Source organism: Sus scrofa, chromosome 4, assembly GCF_054392235.1.
Source record: "Sus scrofa isolate SSC_HxYL_T2T_F1_AM1 chromosome 4, Sscrofa_HxYL_maternal_Yorkshire_Landrace_v2.0, whole genome shotgun sequence".
In the NCBI taxonomy this organism is placed as follows: domain Eukaryota; kingdom Metazoa; phylum Chordata; class Mammalia; order Artiodactyla; family Suidae; genus Sus; species Sus scrofa.
This window is the reverse complement of record NC_139386.1, coordinates 54,283,804-54,308,786: the sequence shown is the minus strand read 5'-3', so window position 1 is coordinate 54,308,786 and position 24,983 is coordinate 54,283,804. Positions and strand designations below refer to the sequence as shown.

The 24,983-nt window shown below is 34.6% G+C and overlaps 1 protein-coding gene across 2 annotated transcripts in view; it reads left to right on the top strand.

The window, feature by feature from the left end:
• Positions 1-4,230: 4,230 nt before the first annotated feature.
• The window catches only part of CNBD1 (cyclic nucleotide binding domain containing 1), a 563,418-nt gene continuing 542,665 nt past the window's right edge, over positions 4,231-24,983 (top strand). For both annotated transcript variants that reach the window (XM_085024296.1, XM_085024295.1), the window contains exons 1-2: positions 4,231-4,372; positions 24,188-24,260. In XM_085024296.1, coding sequence (XP_084880422.1) covers positions 4,285-4,372; positions 24,188-24,260 — 161 coding nt within the window. In that variant the 5' untranslated portion in view covers positions 4,231-4,284. The remainder of the gene's footprint in view (positions 4,373-24,187; positions 24,261-24,983) is intronic.

Below are 24,983 nucleotides of genomic sequence, written 5' to 3'. Positions count from 1 at the left end.
CATTCTTTAAGGAACTCCTAAGAACCCCTTTTTAGGTTTAATCTCTCTAACCCTTTTGCTATAGATTAAAAAGTAGATCCGCTCTGCCCTTTATTATCTCTTAAGTTCATACCTCAGTTTTTTTCTGTAAAAGAAGGTGTCAAAATTGATGCTTGGCAAAAAATGTGTTCTTAAAATATTGGCTATGTCATTATCATCGTGATCATCTTCATTATCATCATCATCTCATCATATCTTTTGGTCTCTGTTTCAGTTAGTATAGCTGGATCTATCCTAACACAAATGCAAAGTCCCAGGAATTCTGTAACTCATTATTCTCCCCTTTCATTTGCTTGTAATTAACTATTTCTCCTTTTCCTTCCCTGCTACCCTGCCCTAACTCAAACGTTCACCGTCACTACCCAGAACAATTCCAACAGCCCCTTACTGGGTCCCTTTTCATTCACCTTGCCATCTGCAATTTATAGTCCACTAGCCCCAGAGTTCAGCTCTGAAACAGACCTCATTAAAATTCTGAGCCCTGGGGCCACTGCATATTTTGGAAAAATTTCTTGTTCTTCACATTTCTTGGTTTCTTCATTTGAAAACAACTATTGACCTTTCTTATGTGGAAATGTTACAATGCTCAAGTGCTTTCAGAACCTTTTGATTTCATAAAGCACCATGCAGTATTAGTTATTAAGATGTAAACTAACAGAAGCCTGATTTAGAAGAATTCTAAATATATATTAGATGTGATTGGGTTTATCCTTACATTTTCAAAATAGCTTATATCACTCATTGAATAAAATTACATGCATTTAGTCTGGAATAAGATTGGACCACACATAAAAAGGGAGTGTGTCAGGAAAGTATAAATCACTCATTACATGATTTTTGTGTGTGCCACTATTTGCCAGAACTGGGGACACAAAGACAGGAGCTTAACATATCTGTTCTGTTCTTATTCTTATTGTAAAAAATGCACACTCAAGTTGGCATTCAAATTAGGTAGTGGATTCTACCTAAAATGACAGCAGATTTGTTAGTCGAAGAATGTTAAACTCAACATATGGAATACTATTACTACTGCTGCTCTTATTGCTGTTATTGAAAATGTCTAACTACATGAAATGATTTTGAGTACTTACATGTGCAAGGCCCTGTGCTAAGCCATTTAAAAACATTATTTCATTTAATTCTTATAACAGTCCTGTAAGGTTGAGCTATTATGGTCATTAAACAGTAACATAAATATATGAACATACAGAGAAAACTAAAAAAAGATGAACTAATACTAATTGGACAACTGTATTAAACAAGCTGTATTACATTATCTATTTTTTTTTTCTGTTCTACAAAATATTCCTATGAATAGATATCTTTCCATTTTTACATACAAGGAAACTGAGGCCTATAAATAACTTGCCATATGGTGCAGAGTTAGTTAATGCTGAGCTGCCCTCTGAACCTCTGTCTATCTGAACCTTTATATGATAACAATATACATGTAAGAGTAGTGTGGGTTACTATAATTGATTCATTCCTTTCCATAGGTTATTGGTGAAGCTCTTAGCCTGGAGAGGTTTGAGTATTTTCTCTGTCCTACTTATCATCCTTTGATCTTGTTTTCTATTTTCTGAGTCAAATGTTGACCAGCTTTGTCTGTATTTGGGGTCTATTTTCTATATAATTCTTCAGACTTTTGCTTATTTTCTTTCTAGGGCTTTTCTATTTAAGAGTTACATGCCTGAGCTAAGGATTACAGAAGGACTGGAAATGTGACTAGTTAGTTTTATTCTTCCAATAAAGCTACTTAAATATAACAAATGCTATACTGGGGAGGCTCCAGGATGACAGGAAAATTGTTTTGGTAAACCTTTTGAGATCCTCTATTAAATCATGCAAGTTTATCTTAAGTTGAGATAGTTTTCCTAATAAATAAAGTTACAAATATACCAGAATGAAGCACTCAAAATAGGTCTAAGTTCACAGGTGCAATGATTAGTGAACCTCTGGAGAAACTGTCTTAACTGTAGAGCAACAAATTACACAGATGTGTGTAACTACATCTGTTGAGAAATCTGGTCCCTTCTTTAAGTAAATAAATAATTCATTAAAATAGAACACCACGTTTTTGTGATTTAAAATTTCATATGCATTTAAAGAATATATGCAAATCTGTGTAAGTACTGTGAACATTTGTACATGAACATACTATTATTTAGGTGCAGTATGGCAAAAGATTGTCATGAATCAAAAATAAGATTTTTAAATTTGGAGCATGATAATGTGAGAAAAAAGAATGTATACATGTTTGTGTAACTGAGTCACAATGCTGTACAGCAGAAAATTGACAGAACACTGTAAACCAGCTGTAATGGAAAAAAATAAAAATAATTGTATAAAAAAATAAGATTGTTAAAATTACTATGTATCATATTATTTTTACATTATAAATAGATATTCAACTGTGTGTACACCAATATATCATTGCCAACTGGGTCTAGGAAATAAATTTGTTTCTTTAATAGTGTATTTATCAATACATTATCCAACTTATCAGTTGGGGTTTAAATTGCTTATAAATTAATCCTGAAGTAAAAATTACCATTTGGGAAGATGCAAAAGCTATACCCCAGAGAAATTTTCAAAAAATGAAACAACAGAATTTGTTTAATGTTAATGATAATATTTTTGTACTGTTACTCATTTTTTATTAGCAAATTTGATATAAATTGAAGTAGGTATACAAATTACCATGTTTCATTTAATACATGTGTATATTTGTATAAATAAATATTGTACTTCATTAATCAAGGTAATATTACATACAGATTATATATATTTCAGCTAATTTAAATATTATTTTTAACCATGCACATGAAAAATATGTACATATATAAATATATTTATATATTAATAATTTAATTTGTTTTGTAGTTATGATAGGCATGTGAACATGTAATTTACAGACTGTCATTTCAAAGGACAGATTGGCCAATAATATAATATGTAACATTTTATTTTATATAAATCAGTTTTGTATCTGATCAATTTTTATTTATATAAATATTTTGATAATTATACTTTAAATGCAATAATTTTTAATTGAATTGTTTTAACTTTAAGCATTTGTCTATCTGGAATTCATTTGAAAGTTTCATAGTGCGTGGGAAATTATGGTAAATTTGGTTATTACTATTATATTTTTTTTGTAATGTGGAATGGATACCTAAGGAATATCTCAAAAAGTGCCTAAAATATATTCTTGCTAACTATATAACAGAAAGGGTGGAACTCATAAGAAGTGAATATTTGAGTAAAATTATTTAAAGCTTTTAAAATTTTTTTAATCCATGTGAATTTATCAAGATTTACCTCAGCAATAATATTGTTACTAGTAAAAATGATAATTGAGTGATTACTATATCTAGAGAATATGCTAGGACTTTAATATTGTTCAGAGCTAATTTAATAGGAATTTTGCAAGAGAGGTGTGTAACTTTTGTAATACAACTAAAATTTTCAATTCTAGTTACTAATGTTTTCTAGATGAGGTTGGTCTATAAATAGTTACTATGGTATATCAGGCTCAGAAGTCAGTCACAGCCCTTTTGTGCATTGCGCATTACAGTTAGGACACCAGAAAAATATTTTTGAAGTCCTTCAGAGACGACACAGAGAATTAAAAGATACATTAATTGCTAAACCCTAGCCACTGTAAGGAGCCTTAATTATCGTGAAGCAGAAGAAAATAACAAAAACATATGCCACACCCTAGCAGAATATGGTTAAATATAAAGAGGTGAGTTTATCTCTGTCTGACAATTAGAAGGTATGTTTTACCCTATGTATGTAGTCATGCAGACCAATATAAATATCCTCTTGCTGCTGCTACAAAGAGATCTCTGATTCTAAACATAGGCATTCAATAAGCAGAAAAAAGGCTCTGGACAATGGAAAACCAATTACATGAATTCTTCCCTTATCTAACTTCACTTATGTGTGCTATTGATTCTGCCCTATCTGCCCGTGGATTATAAATTGCCTCATAAGTCCTACTACTTGCTATAGCTCACAAAGCCCCTTTCATACTTTCCAGTGGACTAGGATTTGTTCTGGTCCAGGTAGGGTTCATGCCCCAAAATACTGTACACACGTTGTAGAACTGTGCTACGAAGATTCCATTAGACTCAACCTATCAGAGAGTACCCTGAGGGTTCTGCTTTGTGATTCCTCAAGGATAACAGTGGTCATTTGACCCTCAAGTAGCCTTTGGTCAGCTGCTTTTGAACCGTCAAGATGCCCATGTCCTCTCTCCCAGCAGCCATTTTGTCTCATATGATAGCAATAAGCAATGTGCCTCCTCCTCCACTTCGCAGGATTCCAAGTGAGTGGGGAAAACCTAGAGGGCCTGCCAAAGTTTTCAGTGGTACTGAAAAGAGGCATTGATAGGCACACTAGGAATTTTAGTGGGATGGAAAGAACATAGATGTTTAATCCAGCTTTGTCCTCCTGAAGCCATTTCCATTTTCTAGGTCTCCGGTACTTTATTTAGTAAAAGGATCTGTATGAACTCTTAGAGCTTCAAATAACACAATTCTTTTGAAGAAGAGAGAAAACAAAGGCTTAGAAAGATCACAGGGCTAGCCAGTGATTGGGGCCTTGTTTCTGACATGTCTTCCGGTGCCCACCTAGAATTACTTTTACTGCCCTTTGTGAGAAAATTAATGCATAACTTTTACTAGGAGAATTCTTACATAAATTTTTAAGGAAGAGAGATAATTCTCATCTTTGCTATGAAATTTATTCCCATTTTGTTTTAATTTTGTAGTGTTTTTAAAATAATATCCTAAGAATTACAGAGTTAAATATTTTGAAGTTTATACAATTTACAATATTTTCTTACTTTATATAGTTAGACTAACTCAGCACATTTTTCTCAAGACTTCATAGCCATCAAAGTCATAGATCCATTATTTGATCACCAGTATACTGACTAATAATATATATATAGTCAGTCTTAGAGATGGTTGAGATTTAAAAATCTTTTAGATACTGGCAGTAATAATTGTGACCCTTTCAACTTCAATAAAGCATTTACCCTATTATTTTAACATTCATTTGATAGATTTCTAGCATTGATTTGAAAAAGCTAATCCATCTATTCTTTTATCTTCTTGTGAGACTTTACTCTTTTATGTGTATATATTTTAAAATTAATGATCATAGTCTCCAGGGAAAAGTTGTCACAGGAAGCAGTTGGTATCCGTTGAAAGCCTATCCTTATGTCTTGAACAGCTTTAGATGAAGTCCTTACATTAAATCAAATTAATTCCTACATATGTTATTTTATACATTTTCATTATTATTGTGAAAGACTTCTTGTATGTAGTCAGTTATACTTCAGTGCAAGTTGAAATAAGTATTGAATGTAATTTTGCAAAACCCACATTTTCTACTGTGCAGGAAAAAAATTCACCCTAAGACAGATTCTTTTTTTAGCAGTCTAGGAAGTGCAGTAGCTGGGAGTTAAAAGATCAAATTAATTTAGAATCAATGGGATGAGATATGTGCTACCCTCTGTAGTGTCTCCCAAGGAAACACTTAACTTGTGTGAAGTGATTAAAAGATGAAAAATCAGCAGCAATTTAGATCTCAGCACTGAATAGAGCATAATGGAAAGCAGTGGAGTTCCTGATTTTCCTTTTAGATGTTCCTGCTTGATGTTCTGTGTGTGACTTCTCTTTGTAGACGTGTCCTGCTTGCTTAGTAGCTGTGTCTTTGTGCTAACTCTAGCAAGGTGGCACTTTCCCTTAGTGAAATTGTCAGTGCTGAAACAATGATCTCAGGAAAGAGTATGTGAAGGTGCTTTTAATCCATAATATGGATGAGTCTGAATTATAAAGAAGATATTAAAGGGAGTGATTGCAAATGCAATGGACATACATAGGGAGGTACAGTTAAGGACTGTAAAGAAAATCTAGGCATCATACACATTCTTGTTTACTATGGGCGACGTTACCTAGGTTATGTTTAGTGAGTCATGTTTACTTTCTCTATAAATTTTATATGTGAATAACATTTATCGAGGGCTTCCTATACACAGTGTATAAGCATTTTATGTTGTTAGTTCATTCACTTCTTACAAGAACCTATGGACTCTGTGGTCAGCAGAATAACAGCCCTCAATGGTATTCGTATCATAATCCCCTGATCTTGTGAACATCCTATGCTGCTTGGCAAGTGGAATTAATGTTGCTGATGGAATTAAGGCTGCTAATCAGCTGACCTTGAGATAGGAGAATATTCTGGATTATCTGTAATCACCTTATAAGTAGAAGAGAAAAGCATATGAGTCAGATCCAGGGTGAGAAAGGCTCAATGGCCATTACTCTCTTTAAAGGGGACCATGAGCCAAGGAATCCCGGCAGCCCCTAGATATGGAAAAGACGAAGAAACTGATTCACCTAGAGTTTCCATAAGGAATGCAGTCCTACTGACAATGTGATTTTTGCCTAGTGAGACCTGTTTCAGACTTCTGACTTCCAGAACTATGAAGTTGTGTTGTTTTTAATACAATAAGTTTCTGGCAATTTTTTACAATAGCTATAGAAAACTAACACATATTCTATTTTCTTGTTAGGGATAGTTAGGCTTAGCTTTCATACTAAAGTTCACATAATTGTCAAGTGGTAGAAATTCTTCATAATGTCATCCATGTGATGAATTTTCTCTCCTCATAAAAACAACAAAGTCAGCAGCGCTCTGGTTTCCTCCTGGCCCAGTACACTGAAATCTCTTGCACATTTTATCAGTTAAATGATGCTTGTGCATTTGTTGAGTTTTGCCATTTTGGCTACTTCAACCAACACTGTTTTGATTTAAAAAAGAGAACACATCAAGCATCTTTAAACACCCATCCAATGTTGTCTCCTTAACTCTGAAATTCAGACTCACAAATACTCCAAGTAGTTAAGCTTCTTAAGTCACTTAAAAATATTTTCCTTATAACTTTCAAGTCTTCTCCTTCTACAGTCTCTCTGACTTGTGTCTCTGGATTCTTCATAGCATGCTAACTCTAGGAAAGAGGATTTTTCTCAGAAGCCAAAAGGCCATGCCAGTTTTTATTCTGAATGAGAATTGTTTCAAAAACATGGTTAGTAAACCCTGCCTTAGTTTTACAACCTATGTGAAAAGCACCTGGTCTAGTGACAGACATTGACCTGTTATTATTAGAAGCTGATTTTCTGAAGAGACAAAAGACAAAAGGTTGAAAAATGTCCTCCTTTTTTTTTTTTTTTTTTTTTTTGCTAGAGCTGTGGCATGTGGAAGGTCCCAGGCCAGGGATTGAACCCATGCCACAACAGTCACCTGAGCCGGTGCAGTGACAATACTAACCCTTAACCCTCCATGTCACAAGAGAACTCCTCATACTTATAATTTGGGTTAATAAGGATTGCCTTTATTTTATTCATGCTTACTGGGCTTATCCTTCTGAGAAAAGACAGTTTCAGAAATGTACTTTACATTTTGTCTACTGGTGTATCTGGGAGAAAGAATTTCTGTGCTTTAATAAAAAGTTTTAGTTTGTTTTCCCAGTAATATAAGAATTTCAGGTTCACAAGATATCTGTAGGTACATTTTGCTTGTTCCAATATACAAGGATGTAGAAGAAAAAAAAAAATTGTTCACGAGGAGACCAGAGACACTTCAAGGAATTTAGAAATAAGATGCTACTCTTAAGTGAATGTTTTTTCCTTTGCTCTTTTTTTCATTTTATGAGCATGCATTTACAGAAAACCTAAAAAAAAAAAAAAAAACTTGTCATCATTCCTAACACTTCAAGGGCTTTTCCTGTAATTTGAGAGTTTTCAGTTCTTTAGCAGTGAAAGATGAAAGGAATATACATATATCTAGAAAGGTGAATGTTTCTCCATGTAAGTTTTACACCATTCAAATCCTATGAGTTCAAGTAATAAAAATGGGAGCTTGTCAGAGGAGAAGCAGATTTCGTAAGGTGTAAGGAAAGCAGGGTTGAAAAGCAGAGGTGAAAGAAATGAGGAGTGACATTATAAGAAGGAATTCAATTTGGAAAAAGTGGTTGAATGCTTATGTTTTTACGTTGGTGTAATAATAGTCCCTATGGAAAACACCATCAGATAATTTAGGAAAAGAAATATTAGGAAAATATTTTCTCTATTTTTTTAGTGTAAAAGAGAAAAGATGACTTTTATTGAAAAAGCAGTGCTTCTATTTTTTTTAATTACTACTGTTACAACTATCTCAATGTGCTTATGCTTTCTGTCAGAAAATCTTTAGTGACCTTTTGAAATCAAGCTATAGCAACTTAAATTTGAGCTTAATCATGACTGGGGTGTTCAGGCAGCAAACCTTGAAGTAAAGTGCAGTGCAAAAAATCAGGTCTCTCTACTAGAGGTCACAGCAGGTCACCCCTCAGTCTCAAGCTACTGCTCTGTTCCTCGCCATCTGTCTCAGACTTCTGCATTGGTCCTGATATCAATCTTTCAGCCATTCACATCATCTATCACCTGCCTTCCAATATATATTATCAACTACATTTCCATTCTTATATGATTGCAGAACTGTGATCCTATTTATTCTCTGCTCAAAAGTTGTCAGGGCCTTACTTTCCTCCAAAATTTAGATTACAATCCATTTCTCTCAATCTGGCATTTAAACTTTTCATGACTTGGCTAAAATTTCTCTCTCATGTCTGAGACTTTACACTTCTATCGACAGAACTCTCCACTTCTGCTAAAATACTTTGATAGATGTACTCTAAACCCATCCATAACACTGCTCAGGGGAACAAGAGAACTTTCTAGGTCCAGGTAAACCCTCAGATGGCCATATTTGGAACACGTGCTCAGATAGATGTAGGATAGAATCACAGTCATCCAGAATGGCAGTGTCAGCTGTGTCCCTTTTGTGGAAGCAGGCCTCACAGCTGCCTGGGCAGCAGCTCACACAGTTCTCTTTTAGACCCTCAGGTGGTATTTCAGGTCTAAGGAAATAAGAGTCCCAAAGGGCAGACCCTAAAAAGCTCTAACTTAGAAGCCCCATACATACATAGCAGGCGACGTCTCTTATAAAAATTCCATAGGCATTGTTTCCTCCATGGAACCTCTCAGTTAGAAGGTCATTGTGCTGAGGGAAGTCCATTTCAAAGGCTCTCCATCAAGTTTTGTAGATCATCTTGAGCTTCTCCTAGTCCAGGTACCACTCACCAGTCAGAGATCACTATTATCATGAGCAACGTTACCCAGCAGTCTGGTTGGCACTTTATCACCACTCTAGGGAATAGAGCTAGAGAGTACTCATCCCCAGGGGGCGGCGGGGGGGAGCTACTCCTTGAGTTACACCATCACAGTCCCACTCTACCCTTCTGCCCTAGCTCATATTTCCCCTTGGGTCTTCCTTCTATTTGTTCCTGTCATTCCAGTTTTTCCAAGTTCTGCATCTTCAATCTGCACAGATTCAGTCTTTGTCTTCTCCAGTATGCAATAATATCTTACATATCTCTGAACTCCCTTAGCACTTTCTCTACACCCTTTCTGTTCTTACCACCTTTTAACCTCACATTAGACCCCTCATATTGGGTGCCTTAGGGCTATGATTCTTACTAGATGATTATCTGGAGATAAGTGGTTATTCTTCACCTGTCTTTGTTTCTCCAATGCCTGGCATTCAAGTGTGTAGTAAATTGACAGAAGAATGAACAAATCTCACACAATTTATGGGAATTTTGGTGAATAGTTCTCATTCAAAAATTATTACATAAATAAGATCTGCAATCAGGCACAAGGGAATATCAAAAAGTGAGTGACTTTTCCTCCCAACCCATACTCTAATCTTACCATCAGAAATAACTATCACAATTTTTTTCTTAAAATTTTCCATGAATATTCATGTTTGTATGTACATACATTTATTTTAATGGTTATGTTGTGTTTCATTGTTTGAATACACCAAAATGCTACTAACGGATGTTTTAGTTATTGTGTCTCATCTTCAAACCTACCCTTCTCTATTCTGTTGGGACTCCACAAACCAGTTTTTCCCAGGAAGCCAGGGGGCTTCCTTTTAGGATCTGTCAACAGCAGGTGTTAGAGGGAGATCAGAAGACAAGACGATGGTTAAGGAAAGTGTTTATTCTCTTAATTTCCATTTCTGGTTTGCCTCTCTTTGTGAACATCTCTCTAGCAGTGGATCTTTTTCACCCAAGCAATGGCTTTTTGCTCCAACAGAAGCAGTTAATTCCTGTTGCAGTTTTCCCAACATTCCCAGAAATAACTCCAATCTCACCTCCTCAAAATTCCAATGCCAGATGCTTATGGCCTGTCCTCAGACGATCACATTTCACCTTGGAGGGTACATGGCTCCACATTCCTAAGTTTTAGTAATTAAACCTCTTTCCTTTGCTTCATCAGCAGAGATAGTAATGGTAGATGCATGATACTTGGTGTTCTCTTTTTAGTCTCTTTAGTTCTTTAATACCTAATGGTCCTTTGTATCAGTTTTTTTTTTTTTCCATTAAAAGTACTGGTCTGGTTTCTGTTTCCTGACTAGTGGGTCCTAATTAATATGGTGGTACCCTATTTCTAGTTCCTGTTACTATTAAAATCAAATAAACATCCTCTACCTGACTTAAGTTGTTAAGCAAGTATATCAATAAAACTGCAAGGCCAAATGATATGTACTTTTAATATTTTGATAACTACTGAGAAATTGTCTTCCAAAGAGGTTGTACTAATTTCTAGTCCTATAATCAGTATATGCAAACTTCTATTTCACATTATTCTATATCATGTATTATAAAATAAATATTTCACCAATAAGTTAGTTAAAAAGAGTTTTAATTGCTCAAGTTTGTTTTCCTTAAAGAGTAATGTTTAGAATCTTTTCAGGTATGTATGGCTATTTATATTTATATGAAAATCCTGTTTTGTGTTCCTTGCCCATTCACTGAGTTTTATTTTTCCTTTTATTAAAAAAAAACACTATTTGTTTATAAAATAAATTAGCCCTTTGGTGTATACTTTAAAAATATTTTTCTCAGTTTGCACTTTTCTTTTGTCTTTATGACTTTTGTGTTCTACAGAGTTTTAGAATGTTGTGTATTTTTTTTGTCCTCTGTTATTGATTCTTGTTTAGAATGTCATTCTTTTTTTTTTTTTTTTTTTTTTTTGTCTTTTGTCTTTTGTCTTTTTGTTGTTGTTGTTGCTGCTATTTCTTGGGCCACTCCCACGGCATATGGAGGTTCCCAGGCTAGGGGTTGAATCGGAGCTATAGCCACCGGCCTACGCCAGAGCCACAGCAACGCGGGATCCGAGCCGCGTCTGCAACCTACACCACAGCTCACGGCAACGCCGGATCGTTAACCCACTTAGCAAGGGCAGGGACCGAACCCGCAACCTCATGGTTCCTAGTCGGATTTGTTAACCACTGCGCCACGACGGGAACTCCAAGAATGTCATTCTTGATGCCAAAATTTAAGCATAATTCCTCCTTGCTTTCTTTTAGTACTTATGTAGTTTTATTTTTCAATATTAAGCTTTTTAAATATTTGGTGCATATGAAATTTATTTTGCATGCATTTACTTTAAAATAGTGATGTAAAGCTACAACTTACTATTTTTCAAAGTAACCGACCAACTGTGCTAATGCTGTTTGTTGAGTAATTCTCTTTCCTACTAATTTGAAAGGCCAGTTTTTATTACATACGAATTTTTATGTGCACTATGGATCTATTTCTGGAATATGTTATTTTTTCCACTTATCTCTCATCTATTTATGTATTTGTGTTGAACAGTTAAAAATTTGAAGCATTATATTTCAAAGTATAGTAAGATTAACCTTTATTGATTACTCCTTTTAAAAAGACTTGCTGGCTATTTTCTCATTTCTATTTTTCTAGGTGAACTTTATTTAACCTTTCTACTTTTTTGGGGTTTTATTGAAGTATAGTTGATTTACATAATAATCTGTGATAATTTCTGCTGTACAACAAACTGATTCAGTCATACATATATGCATATCCATTCTCTTTCTGACTCCCTTCCCACATAGATTATCACAGAATTCTAAGTAGAGTTCTCTGTGCTATACAGCAGGTTCCCTTTGGTCAATCATTCTACATATGTCAGTGTGCATATGCCAATCCTAAACCCCCAGTACATTTATCCCCCCCACCCAGCTATCCCATTGGTAGCCATAAGTTGGCTCTTTCAACAAATATTTTGGTATTTTAATTGAAAAAAATGTACAAAATTTAAAGATTAATTTATGGGGAATTGACATCTTTATGATCTTGAATATTCCTACTGAGGATCTGTTATCTTTATTTAACCTTTCTACTTCCAAGTTATGCAGTGTCCTTTTATAACACTCAAAAATTATTACTGGGCATTTTATCTTTTTTTCTTGTTATTATAAAGATTTTTTATTATATTTTGTAACTATAAAAGTCATCATAGGAGAAAGCTATCGATTTTAAAAAATAAAATAAAACAATTTGAGACCACAGTCTTATCAAAATATTACAAATTCATGATAAAGAAATATACTTTTCCAGAGTCATTTGACACTCTATCATCCTTAAATATTTTAGTGTTTATTTCTTAAAAATGAGGACATTATCTTAGTATATAATCACAATACATTCATCAAAAGGAGGAATTTAACACAGAGAAATTATTGTAATATAATCCTTAGACTCCAATCAAATTTAGCCAATTCTCCTGATAATGTTCTTTAAGTGAAAGTATTCAATTCAAAATCTCATGGTGTGTTTCACTGTCTTGTCTCTTTGGTCTCCTTTAGTCTGGAACAGCTTCTAAATTTTCTTTGCTTTTCATGACCTTGATGCTGGGAGATTACAAACCAGTAGAATATGCTTCAGTTTTGTTTGTCTGATGTTTCCTTATGATTAAAGTTAGATATCTTTGGCAGGAATGTTATAGAAGTAATTTTGCGTTCTCTCTGTCTTGTCAGGTGGCACATAATTTCACTTTAAGGTGATACACAGAGTTTCTCTGTTATAAATTTACTCTTTCCCCTTTTGCAATGAATAAGTATTTTGTGAAAAAGTATTTTGAAGGTGTATAGATATCCCATTTCTCATCAAATATTTAATCAACCATCAATCAATGTAAGATTATGATTTCCTAGTTTATTCAGAGGGTTTTAATGAGTTACTATCATATTTTTTGATTCCCAAATTGTTCATTTGTTCACAGTCTGGCCACTGGGACTGTACTCAAGGTGATTTAACATTTATTTGACTTCTGGAGCAATAATGTTTTTCAGGCTCATCTTGTACTTTTCTTGTACAAAACTCTGGAGCCAGCCATTTTCCCAAAGAGCCTTAGTTCATTTTAATGCAGAATTGTATTTAGTTAGTATTTTTAGGGCCACACTTGTGGCATAAGGAAGTTCTGCAGGCTAGGAGTTGAATGGGAGCTGCAGCTGCTGGCCCATACCACAGCCACAGCAATGCAGGATCCGAGTCACACCTGCAACCTACACAACAGGCAATGTCAACGCTGGATCCTAAACCCACCAAGTGACGCCATGGATTGAACCTGCATCCTCATGGATCCTAGTCAGCTTTGTTACTGATGAGCCATGATGGGAACTCCAGGATTGCATTTAAAAATCAAGATCTGGGCACTATGTATGTTCATTGATGTTAGAGGGTCACCTCTCCCAGGCCCTCTCAGGGGACAGATCTAAAGAATAAAATTTACATTTTTGTTTGTTTGCACATCAATTTGTATCTACTGAAAACCAAGTATTTACACCAGTTTGTTCAAGTCCAGTGCAACATTACAGTCTTTCTGGTCTTCTCCCTTTCAGTGTTTGTACCTAAGAGAGGTACTTGAGAGAAGAGCCCTCAAGTGAGAAACCTGGCTCCTATTAACCTTAACACCTTTGATCATTTCCCCTGTGTGTAGCCAATCTTTCACACCACTGCCATCTCATCCCTATACCCAGCACTGGCACATCACCTCTGTCCCCCACCTCCCATCGCTTGCTCTCCTTACCCCTCCTGGTGTCTGATACTCTGCACAGGCCCACTTCACATGTGGATGCTCACCACCACATGCTGGTCTTGTTCATTTTAACACTCCACCACTCACCCCACACCTACTGCTGGCATTGATGCCTACATTCCTCTACTGCCCTATGCATTTTAGGACTCATTTTTTCAGAGAAAGAAATGAGCTTCTGAATATTTAGTTATTTTCATAATCAACCACCTCAGTCAATATCCTAATGGATTTTCAGTCTATGGAATTCTATTTTCTATATAATTACTTTCACCTCTCTTTTTTTCTAATTTTTATAACGTATATTTCTTTTATCAGATTATATTATTCATACTTCCAAAAATATGTAGCACTGGTGGATATTAGTATCCTATTCCTGGATTTATGCTATTGCTGCTAGAGTTTCAACATTAAACATGGTGCGCTCCTTTGTTTTGATAAAATTAAGAAAATAAACTTTTTAAAAAAATATTTAAAAAACATTGAGTTTTATTGAATACTTTTGTATCTGTAAAGATTATGATTTTCAAATGTAATTAAGTGGATATATTTTGTATTTGAATTTCTTTGAATTACTTGGATAAATAAATCTTACTTTTTTGTAGAGTTACTTTTTAATATGTTCCTGGGCACCATAAACTTATTATTTTTCATTTATAAATGAGATCAGTTTCTGATTTTCTTTTTCACACTGTTGTCACATTTGGGTATGATTATTTTGCTTGCTGCATCAAAGAAATTTGGAAGCTTTTCTGTGTTCTCTAACATTAGTTGGTATTAGAATTTTTCTCCTATAAGGATTTCATAGAATTAACTTATGATAACACTTTGGTATGGTGCATTAGTGTGTGTGTTTATGTGTGTATGCATGTAGCAGGGAGAAACTGCTGTGAAGTTACTTTTTACTTCTATCAAGGCATTGATTCATTTTTCCTCCCTTCTATGGTCAATTTAGGTAATACACATTTTCCCGAAAAGTCATTCATTTCTAATCAGAATTTTAATTATTTTGGTATGTAGTTCTGAAAAACACTTTGATCACCTTTATAATGATGTTCATATTTAATGACTTCCCAATTATGTGTCTGACATTGGGTATTTATGACTGTTTTCCTTGTTTAGATAAGCCAGTAGTTTATTTTTTCCTTTTATAGAACCAACTGTTGAACTTGTTTACTTATCTACAGTCTTTCCTGGTTTATAAGTTCATTAATTTCTGCTTTTCTATTTTCTCTCTTCCATTTCTCTTTTTAAAATTTTTTAATTGTTATTTCCACAATACAATTTTTTTCTACTGTACAGCATTGTGACCCAGTTACACACACATGTATACATTCTTTTTCTCCCATTATCATGCTCCATCATAAGTGACTAGACATAGTTCCCAATAGTTCACTGATTCATTTCTACTTAATTTTGGGGTAGTAAGGGAAGTTACTAACTATGTGGAAATTATTTTGTCTTCTGATTTTTTTTTCCAATTTGCTCTTTTTTTAATCTGTTTTTAAAAATTGAAGTATAGTTAAATTTACAACTCCTGAGACTTCTGATTTATAAATTTATGCCATATAATTTAGAATGCAAAAAATATTTAATAGTAAGACTCCATAACTAAACCTCTATTTCTTAATTTATCAGCTTTAGACAACAAATATTCACAATCCAGTGTAAAATGAGAAAACTTTCCTTCACATCTTAATTTGATTATTATTGTCTAACTTGAATATTAACATCTAAGTCTTTGGCTAATTACATTCATGCCTTCAAATACTATTATTAAACATCTAGCATATAAAAATATTATTTAGACTGTTACTATTAATTATCTGCTATATGAGGGAACCTATATAAATGTATTTTATTCTTTTACTTCTCTTCTGAAACTTCTAATTATTATTATTTATGCTATCTCCACTAGACTCTATGAAGAATTTATATTAAGGTTTACAGAATTTACCCACTCTTTATTATTACAGAGTCCATACTATTTAAGCATTAGTTATATGCTCATTAAATTGTATTTTTCAAAAGAGGGCTCATGGTACTTTATATTATCTGAGGTCTTATATTTATATTTATTAATTAACTTTATATTAATTTTAGACTAAAACTCATGAGTGATTTTTTTTGGCCTTGCTATTTGCCAGAAATTTGCTGGGGGGAAGACTAAGTCCAAACTGAGTTTTCACACTTGTATGAGACTTCCTGTTTTGGCTGGATGCTAAAATAATTGTTTATCTTTGAAACTAACATTTAGTTATTAACCTAGTGACATCTAGAATATCTAGTCTCTTTGTACTATTATTTCTTTTTCTCTTTCTGGGTCATGGTACTGAATTTAACTCTTTAGGCTCAGGTATTTATATGAAACAAATACTCTCGTATTATATGTTTGATCATTTTTTGGGTACCATTATTATTTTCTTATTCAGGAACCACTTTCACATGAAGTGTATCTATCTGTCTTGATTTATCACTTTCTCCTTTTCTTTCATCAATTTATTTGAGTATGTTAACCTCTGTGTTTTGTGATTATATTTTCTTAAATCTCTGTTGCCATTTTTGCTGTTTCTAATGTGGATTTTGTCATAAAAATATCTTTGTCATTTCCTGAATATACCTTGTTTGTAATTTATTTATATTATCTTATTTATATTTAATGCCTTAGAGTTCTTTTTTTTTTCTTTCATCAAGGGTGTGTGTGTGTGTGTGTGTGTGTGTGTGTGTGTGTGTGTGTGTGTGTGTGGCCTTTCTCCTCATTTCCTACCATACTACATCTTCTGATGTGTATTGTTTTATTTTTATTTGGTATTTGTTTTTCACACTTTTCCTAAGAGTATGCTATACCTATATATCAGTATTATTGAATGACGGATATTTTTTGAAAGTAGATTACTTGCTAGAAAAATAAATAATGGTGGGGAATGAGCCTGGATAGCAGACAGATGGAATTTTCTTGTATGTTAACTTTCAACACTTTCTCATCAACTCTGTTCTGTACTCTTCCCTAAATCATATGTCTTTTGTTAATGCTATTATAATTCATATTCCCATGGTTTCTTGGTAGTGATTTGATTTCTACTTCTCTTCAGTGACTGAGATCGGCTGCTTCTGTGTTGATTGCTACCTCACATCTGTCCTTTATTTTACCACCACCACAACACAACTCTTAAAAAAAATATGAGTATATGTGGCATCCTTGTTTTGCTCTACATTCCATATATATCATGGGCTTGAGGTTCCTCAGTCTGTCCAGTCTCAAAAACGTTCCATTCCAGGTAAGAGTTCATTGGTTTTACTCTTCAGGGCACCACCTTTTCCTGGAGAACTTTACTTACTCCCTTAAACAAGAGAAGTATGCGTTTGCATGCTTCTTTTAAAGTTTATTTAAATTACACTATGTGGCTGATATTCTTCAGAATTAGTAGTAAGGAAATGTGCTTAATCTTCATATTTAATAAAGATCAAATTTTTTTTGCCCTTTTACATTTTGTTAGCCAAATCTTTGCCATGGTGAACATGTTTTTAATGTCAAAAATTACAATTACATGATCTTCAATCTCATGTAGAAAGGGAGGTGTGATGATTAAAGTATAATACCTTACGAGAGGTAGAGAATGTTTGCTTTTTATTGTTGTTTATTTTTAATTAGTTTTTGGTGAATATTCTTTGCCACATTCTTTAAATACACCTTGATATTCTGCTTCCTGACTTAATTATTTTTCCTTGATTTATTTTCCTTACATACCATTGACCCTCACCTGACATACTACAGCCATGTTCTATTTATTTATTCATAATAATTTAAAAAATATATTTATTTAAATTCAAGCACTGTGATAAGTTCTAGTGTTTCATATATGAGTAGGAAAAGGATCCTACCCTTAGGTGATAGTGATAAATTGAAAAAAACATTAGGTATAAATGAAAAGGATAAAGCTTGATTCATTGCAACTATTTTCAGTTTTAATGCAACCACTTTTTTTCTAGGAAAGATAAGTATAAATGTCACAGAGAGGTTAACTTCTGAGCTGGCTCGAAATGGATGGATAAGTTTTTCATAAGTTAGAAAGAACTAGAGAGAATATCGTATTGAAGGGATAAGTTATGTTCATGGAATAGCCAGAAAGTTTGTTGTTGAAAGATGGGAGCCATGGGTGACAAACATGGCGGTGGTATTCAGTGAGGGTCAATGAAGGTAAATTGGGTATGATTATAAAAGGCATCATATTCCATACAAAGACACAATAACATTGGAATTTTAGAAAGTACTATGGTGGTAGTGTGAAGGTTGGGTTGGAAAAGAGGAAGTTGAAGTTAGGGAGACTAGACAGGAGGTTACTGAAAAAAAAAATGCTGACTTGTTGCATGCAAAGTGTGCACACCATATAGCCCTATTATTGGCCCTGCCGTTAGAATTAGAGAGGATATGTTTGAAAGATGCATAGGATACGTTTCAAAAGATGCAGAACTGATAGTTTTCATAACACATTGGTCCTAAAGGGGAAAAATAGAATAGGATCCCAAGGTTAGTGACAGATTTATGAAAAGTGGTAGAGATTTTTTTCTTTTTCTTTTCTTTTTTTTCGGTTTTTTTTTTTTTTTTTTTTTTTTTTTTTAGGGATGCAGCTGCAGAACTTGTAAGTTCCTAGGCTAGGGGTCAAATCAAGGCTGCAGGTACAGCCACAACAATGTGAGATCTGAGCCATATCTGGGACCTGTACTGCATCTTGTGGCAATGCCAGATCCCTAACCCACTGAATGAGGCTGGGGAGCAAACCTGCATCCTCATGGTTACTAGTTGGGCTCTTAACCTGCTGAGCCACAGTGGGAACTCCCAATAGAGATTTTCTTAATCCAGGTGGAGAATTCATGAGGGGGATCAAGTTTTTGAAGAGAAGTATGAGAGAAATTTTAAGTGAAATTTTTGTTATCCTGAAATTGATTTTCCTGGATGAAATTTATGTGACTGTTAGTAGAGTGAAGGTTAGAGTCCTGGGCTGGAGAGTTTGATTTGAGGATCTGAAGTGTATGTGTGATAGCTGGAAATGTGAGTGCTGACAAGGAGAGAGTCTAAATTGAGAAGAGGAAGATACTGAGAATGGATTGGTGGACAACATCAATTATCGAGGGAAGAAGATAGGAGTTAGTAGAGTGGTCTAACAAGGAAGAAGCAAGCGCAGAGAGAGTGGTGTCAGAAGCCTCCTATAGAAACTTCACCAGTGTTAAATGTCACACAGGCTAACACGATGAATACTGAAAAGAGGTTATTGTACTAGGAACTACAAGATTTCCTATAACTTTAGTGAAACAAATACTAATAAGTAATGGAGGATGATAAATTTTAAAGAGTGGAGAAGCAAATTTGAGTTGAGGAAATAAAGATGAATATAGATGACTTTTCTAAAAACGGATATAAAAGGAAGTTATTTTGATAATTTGTTGTATACATTTCCCCCTTTTTCATTTTGTGTTAATATATTTCTATTTTAACATCTAACGACTCATATAAGGGGCAGGGACAACATAAGCCCACTTGCATAATTGTCCAAGTTGGCATGCCAACTTCTATTCATAGAACTCCTTGATTAGACACTATTGCTCTGCCTCTTGATGTCAAAGTTTTTAAGGTGCCTTAAGTTTACTGAATGTTATTTGAAGAAGGATTAACTTTGGGATTGTATAAAATGAAAAATTATTTTAAAGGGAGAAAATAAACACACAATTAACCATTAACATAAGTATGTTTAATTCCCTGTTATTATACAAACTTAAATTTATTTAAAAATATAGCACTGGATCAATTAATTTTCCAAGTATATAGGGGGAAATAGTTACACATATAATCTCTGATGGATATTTCTTTTTCTTCTGTCCAGCTTCTTGCTCTATACTTTAGGCCTATTCTAGAACTCACTTCTGTGAATTAGTGCAAGAACTGCTGTTCTCACTACAAGTTTGTTGATAATGTTTCTATTGCTATTGGTGCTGAAGTGTTTCTTTGTGCTCTGAATATTGTATTAAGGAAAGTTATCACTGGATTAACTATAAGAGTATGCACTACAATTACTTTGAAGAAGTCTGCTTTCTAGTCTACTGTACTCTGACATTTATACATGTTGTTGTCACATTTCCTCTTCAGCTCTGCTGTCTGTCCCCTTTACCTTGTCCTGTGAGCCACGCGGGGGAGTTTAGCCTCACTGTAAACAGTAAACATTTATAATACTGCTAAGTCTTCACTTATTCTATTGCTTCCTTTTAGCTCTACACAAGGGATATTTATCTATCTTTTAAAGGAAAGTTCACTGGAGAAAAATAGTTTTAAGACACAACCTCCAGAGTTCCCATCATGGCTCAGTGGGTAACGAAACCAACTGGGAACCATGAGGTTGCGGGTTCGATCCCTGGCTTTGCTCGGTGGGTTAAGGATCCAGCGTTGCCATGAGCTGTGGTGTAGGTTGCAGACACAGCTTGGATCCTGCGTTGTTGTGGCTCTGGCGTAGGCTGGCGGCTATGGCTATGATTCTATCCCTAGCCTGGGAACCTCCATATGCAGCGAGAGCTGCCCAAGAATTGGCAAAAAGACAAAAAACAAAAAACAAAAACAAGACTCACAACCTCCACCCCCTTTTATTTGGCCACACTCACAGCATGTGGAATTTCCCAGGCCAGGGATTGAACCTGTACCCTAGCAGTGACCCAAGCCTCTGCAGTGACAACACTGGATCTGTAACCCGCTGAGCCACAAAGGAACTCCCCAAACCCATTTTTAACATATCTTTTAAACCCCCATCACAAATACACTTAATTTACCATACTATGCAAATATGAAAATTATATGTCTACCCTTAAGCAAACATTAATACGTGTAAATTAAATATCATTGATGTGACACTCAGATAAAACACTGGATTTCAATTTCTGTATTCAGTAATATGCAGTGGGCCTTATATGAATAAAGATAATTTTTTAAATTGCATCATGGATTTTGAAGTTCTTTGTAACCACCTTTTATATCAGCCTCCAAACCTCTTTCAAACTGGAGCTTGGGGTTAAGGGATGCAAACTATTGCTTTTGGAATGGATTAACAATGAAATCCTGCTGTGTAGCACTGAGAACTATGTCTAGATACTTACAACAGAGCATGACAATTGGAGGAAAAAATATATATACATGTATGTGTAACTGGGTCCCCATGCTGTGCAGTGGAAAAAAAATGTGTTGGGGAAATAACAATTAAAAAAATCCTCGATTTTTATTCCTATTACAAGGTTAAGACCCCTCTACTTTGCCAAAAGTCCGGGCAAGACATTTTCCTGAGGAGAAATATAAATATTAAAAAAAAATGTAAACCTAGTACTCTGAACTCTTTAGACTTTATATACTTTATATATATATTTTTGTCTTTTTGCCTTTTCTATGGTCGCTCCTGCAGCATATGGAGGTTCCCAGGCTAGGGGTCCAATTAGAGCTGTAGTTGCCGGCCTACACCAGAGCCACAGCAACACCGCATCCTAGCTGCGTCTGCGACCTACACCACAGCTCACAGCAACGCCAGATCCTTAACCCACTGAGCAAGGCCAGGGATCGAACCTGAAACCTCACGGTTCCTATTCAGATTCGTTAACCACTGCGCCACGATGGGAATTCTGAGCTTTATACCTATATTAAATTTGATCACCAGAGAAGCTCAACTTTACAATTTCATGGTGAAGTCTTTTGCTTTTTTCTTTTTAATGAAACTGCTTCAGTGACAAGATCTAGTTTTTCACTCAGTGGCCTATATAAAAGCCCCTGTGATAAATACTTCTTGGAAATGTGAATTAGTGAAGACATTTTTTGATGAGACTTGTGGTTGCCTGGGGGGGTGGTGGGATGGACTGGGAATTTGGGGTTCATAGATGCAAACTATTGCCTTCGGAATGGATAAGTAATGAGATCCTGTTGTATAATAGCGCTGGGAACTATATCTAGCCACTTATGATGGAGTATGATGGAGGATAATGTGAGAAAAAGAATGTATATATGTATGTGTGACTAGGTCACCTTGCTGTACAGTAGAAAATTGACAGAAAACTGCAAACTAGTTACAATGGGAAAAATAAAACTCATTTAAAATAATAAAATAAAATAAAATGTCCTTCTAAGCTATGAGTGCTATATAGCCTGTTCGGGTTTTGAGTTTATTTGGCTGTGCCAAGCCTAGTGCAAAGCCATACCGTCAGGTGCTGTAACTTTCCTCAGGCCAAGTGAATTTTCAATTTTTCTGTTCTTTGCTGGCAATTCTTAGTCTTATGATATCTGTCCTGCGATTTTTATATTTTTGTAAGTTGGTTTAACTGAAAGATGAAGATATTTACTTTTTTGAAGTGCCTTTTAAAGTCAGAATTTCTCAAACCTTGTCTATTTTCCAAATCTCTATGGCACCACCCCCCTTTCATGTTCACACCAGTCTCCAGGGTTCTTTCTGACCCTGTTTTTAAACAGGGTTAGGAAAATAAACTAAACCAGTATTTAGCAGAAGTCTTTTCTTAATCCATGTATATAAAAATACTATATAAAGATTTTATATAATATCCTATATTCCTAGGGAATATTATTGTATGAAAAGTATTTTTTGGTATAATCTAGCTGTAACTTAACTCATTTAAAACAATTATTCTGGGAGTTCCCATCGTGGCTCAGTGGTTAACGAATCCGACCAGGAACCATGAAGTTGCGGGTTTGATCCCTGGCCTTGCTCAGCGGGTTAAGGATCTGGCATTGCCGTGAGCTGTGGTGTAGGCTGCAGATGTGGCTTGGATCCTGCATTGCTGTGGCTGTGGTGTAGACCAGTGGCTACAGCTCTGATTCGACCCCTAGCCTGGGAGCCTACATATGCCGCAGAAGCGGCCCTAGAAATGGCAAAAAGACAAAAATAAATAACTAAATAAAATAAAATAAAATAATTTTTCTGTATAATGGTAAAATGTAATTAGGTTTTTTTTTTCTTAAGGCCTGAGTAATGGAAGAAAATATCTAAATCATGTAATTATTATTTTCAAGTTTACTAAATGGTAATGATTTATGTTAATAGCAACTAGTTTTCTGTTCAAATTTTCCTCATTTAAATTTCATATTTAGAAAGTGGTATCTGTTATTGATGATTCATTTTTAGATCACCAAAGGCTTAAACAAAATGTTTTTGATATTTTATGACTCAGTACCAGGAATTAAAATAGATAAATTTGGACAGGTCAAATTCTAATTCTTCATTATTGGGATGTGGTCCATGAATACATTTTAAAAAGCTTAGAAATGCATCAGACCACTGATTTTCTCCATACTTTTTCACTAAGAGAAGGAATGATGTACATCTTTGTATTTATTTTTTCTTTCTCTTTTACAACATTTCGAATAGCATGAATTCTCCTGGGGGAAGGAGAGACCTGTGTGATGTGAGTGCCCATCTTTGCAAAGGTGCTTGTTGTCAATATTCTATCTTCCTTTTCATCTCCTTTGAAGGAGGTCAGTTCTTTCTGGCACTAAAGGAGAATCACAATTAGTTTTCTTCTTGGCTATGATTACTATCTTTCTGCTCATGAAGGAGAGTGTGTGATTTGCTTACACTTGAACTTCAGAAAGAATTGCAGACTGAATCCAGACACTAAACGCTGCTCTTAAGAGGGGCTAGCCAAAGATCGGCCTTGTATAGGACTGATTAAAAATTACTAATATTCCAGAGAGGGAGAGGTAGACCTCAGGGAAGCTCTTCTTTGAATTCATATCTGGAGTTTTGGAACCAGTACACATGCTAAAGGAATAGGAAAAGGATTATGAAAGGCTTACTTCCTGAGTAGTGACATTATATGACTCATATAAATTCTGGCATTTACTGGAATTAAGCAAATAAACAAACCATGCCAGACCAGATTTGACATCAATGAAAAACATTAAATTCTTTTCTCATTTTAATCACTCTATTCAATTTTGCCTGTGTATCAAACAAACATTGTTAATACCTCACTCCTATAGTCACAGAATTATTTTACTATGATGAATATTCACAATTAAACTCTATTTACAAATCTGGTTAATAAAATTACAGAAAATTACTCACATTCTAATTGATTTTTTTAAAAATTTGCAGGCTTGCACATGTCTAAGAATATTGATTATAGTCAACTGAATGCATTATGCCACATGAGAGGGCTACAGCATAGGTAAGTTATCATGGACTCCTTTTCCTGTCAGTCAAATAAATATGAATATGTTTGTTTCATGGATAAAGTATAGTAATAAAACCATTCTTGACTCTCAGAGGTACCTGATTTACCACACAGATAAAAACATTTGAAAACCTGGAGGTTATTTCTCCAGACTGAAGGGCAGACTATATATGTCATGTTTTAAGGAAACAACTTAGTGTGAAACGAACATAACTCATCCCTAGCTGAGCCCTTTCTAGTACTCAAAAAGCAGTCATAAAGGAAAAAAGCTTTAAATGGTTGAAAACACAAATCCTCAGTGAAATAAGTACTTTAGCAGTGCCTAGGAAATGCCCAGTTGAAATATATTGGCGCCGAAGAACCAAGAAATATCATGGTTCAAAGTTCAGTATTCTTAAGATATATGATACTTGAAGATATAACTTTTAAAAATCTATTTTCTTGTCAACTCCTTTTCCCAAGATGGATTTTTGAAATTATAAAACTACTTAGTTTCTCCCTTATCCATCAGTGTCCATGTACCCTCCTGCCTTTCTTCACTAGGAGAGGAGTTTGCCTCATCTTAAGTCATGTCCTCTTAACCACTTCAAATTATTTCTATATCTTCATTGATCTTTCCACTCCTCCTTTTTCAGAGAAAGGGAGAGGATACCACAAAAGCTCAATCTTTAACACTGATTAATATTACCAATATGGAGCCACATATACTCAAATACA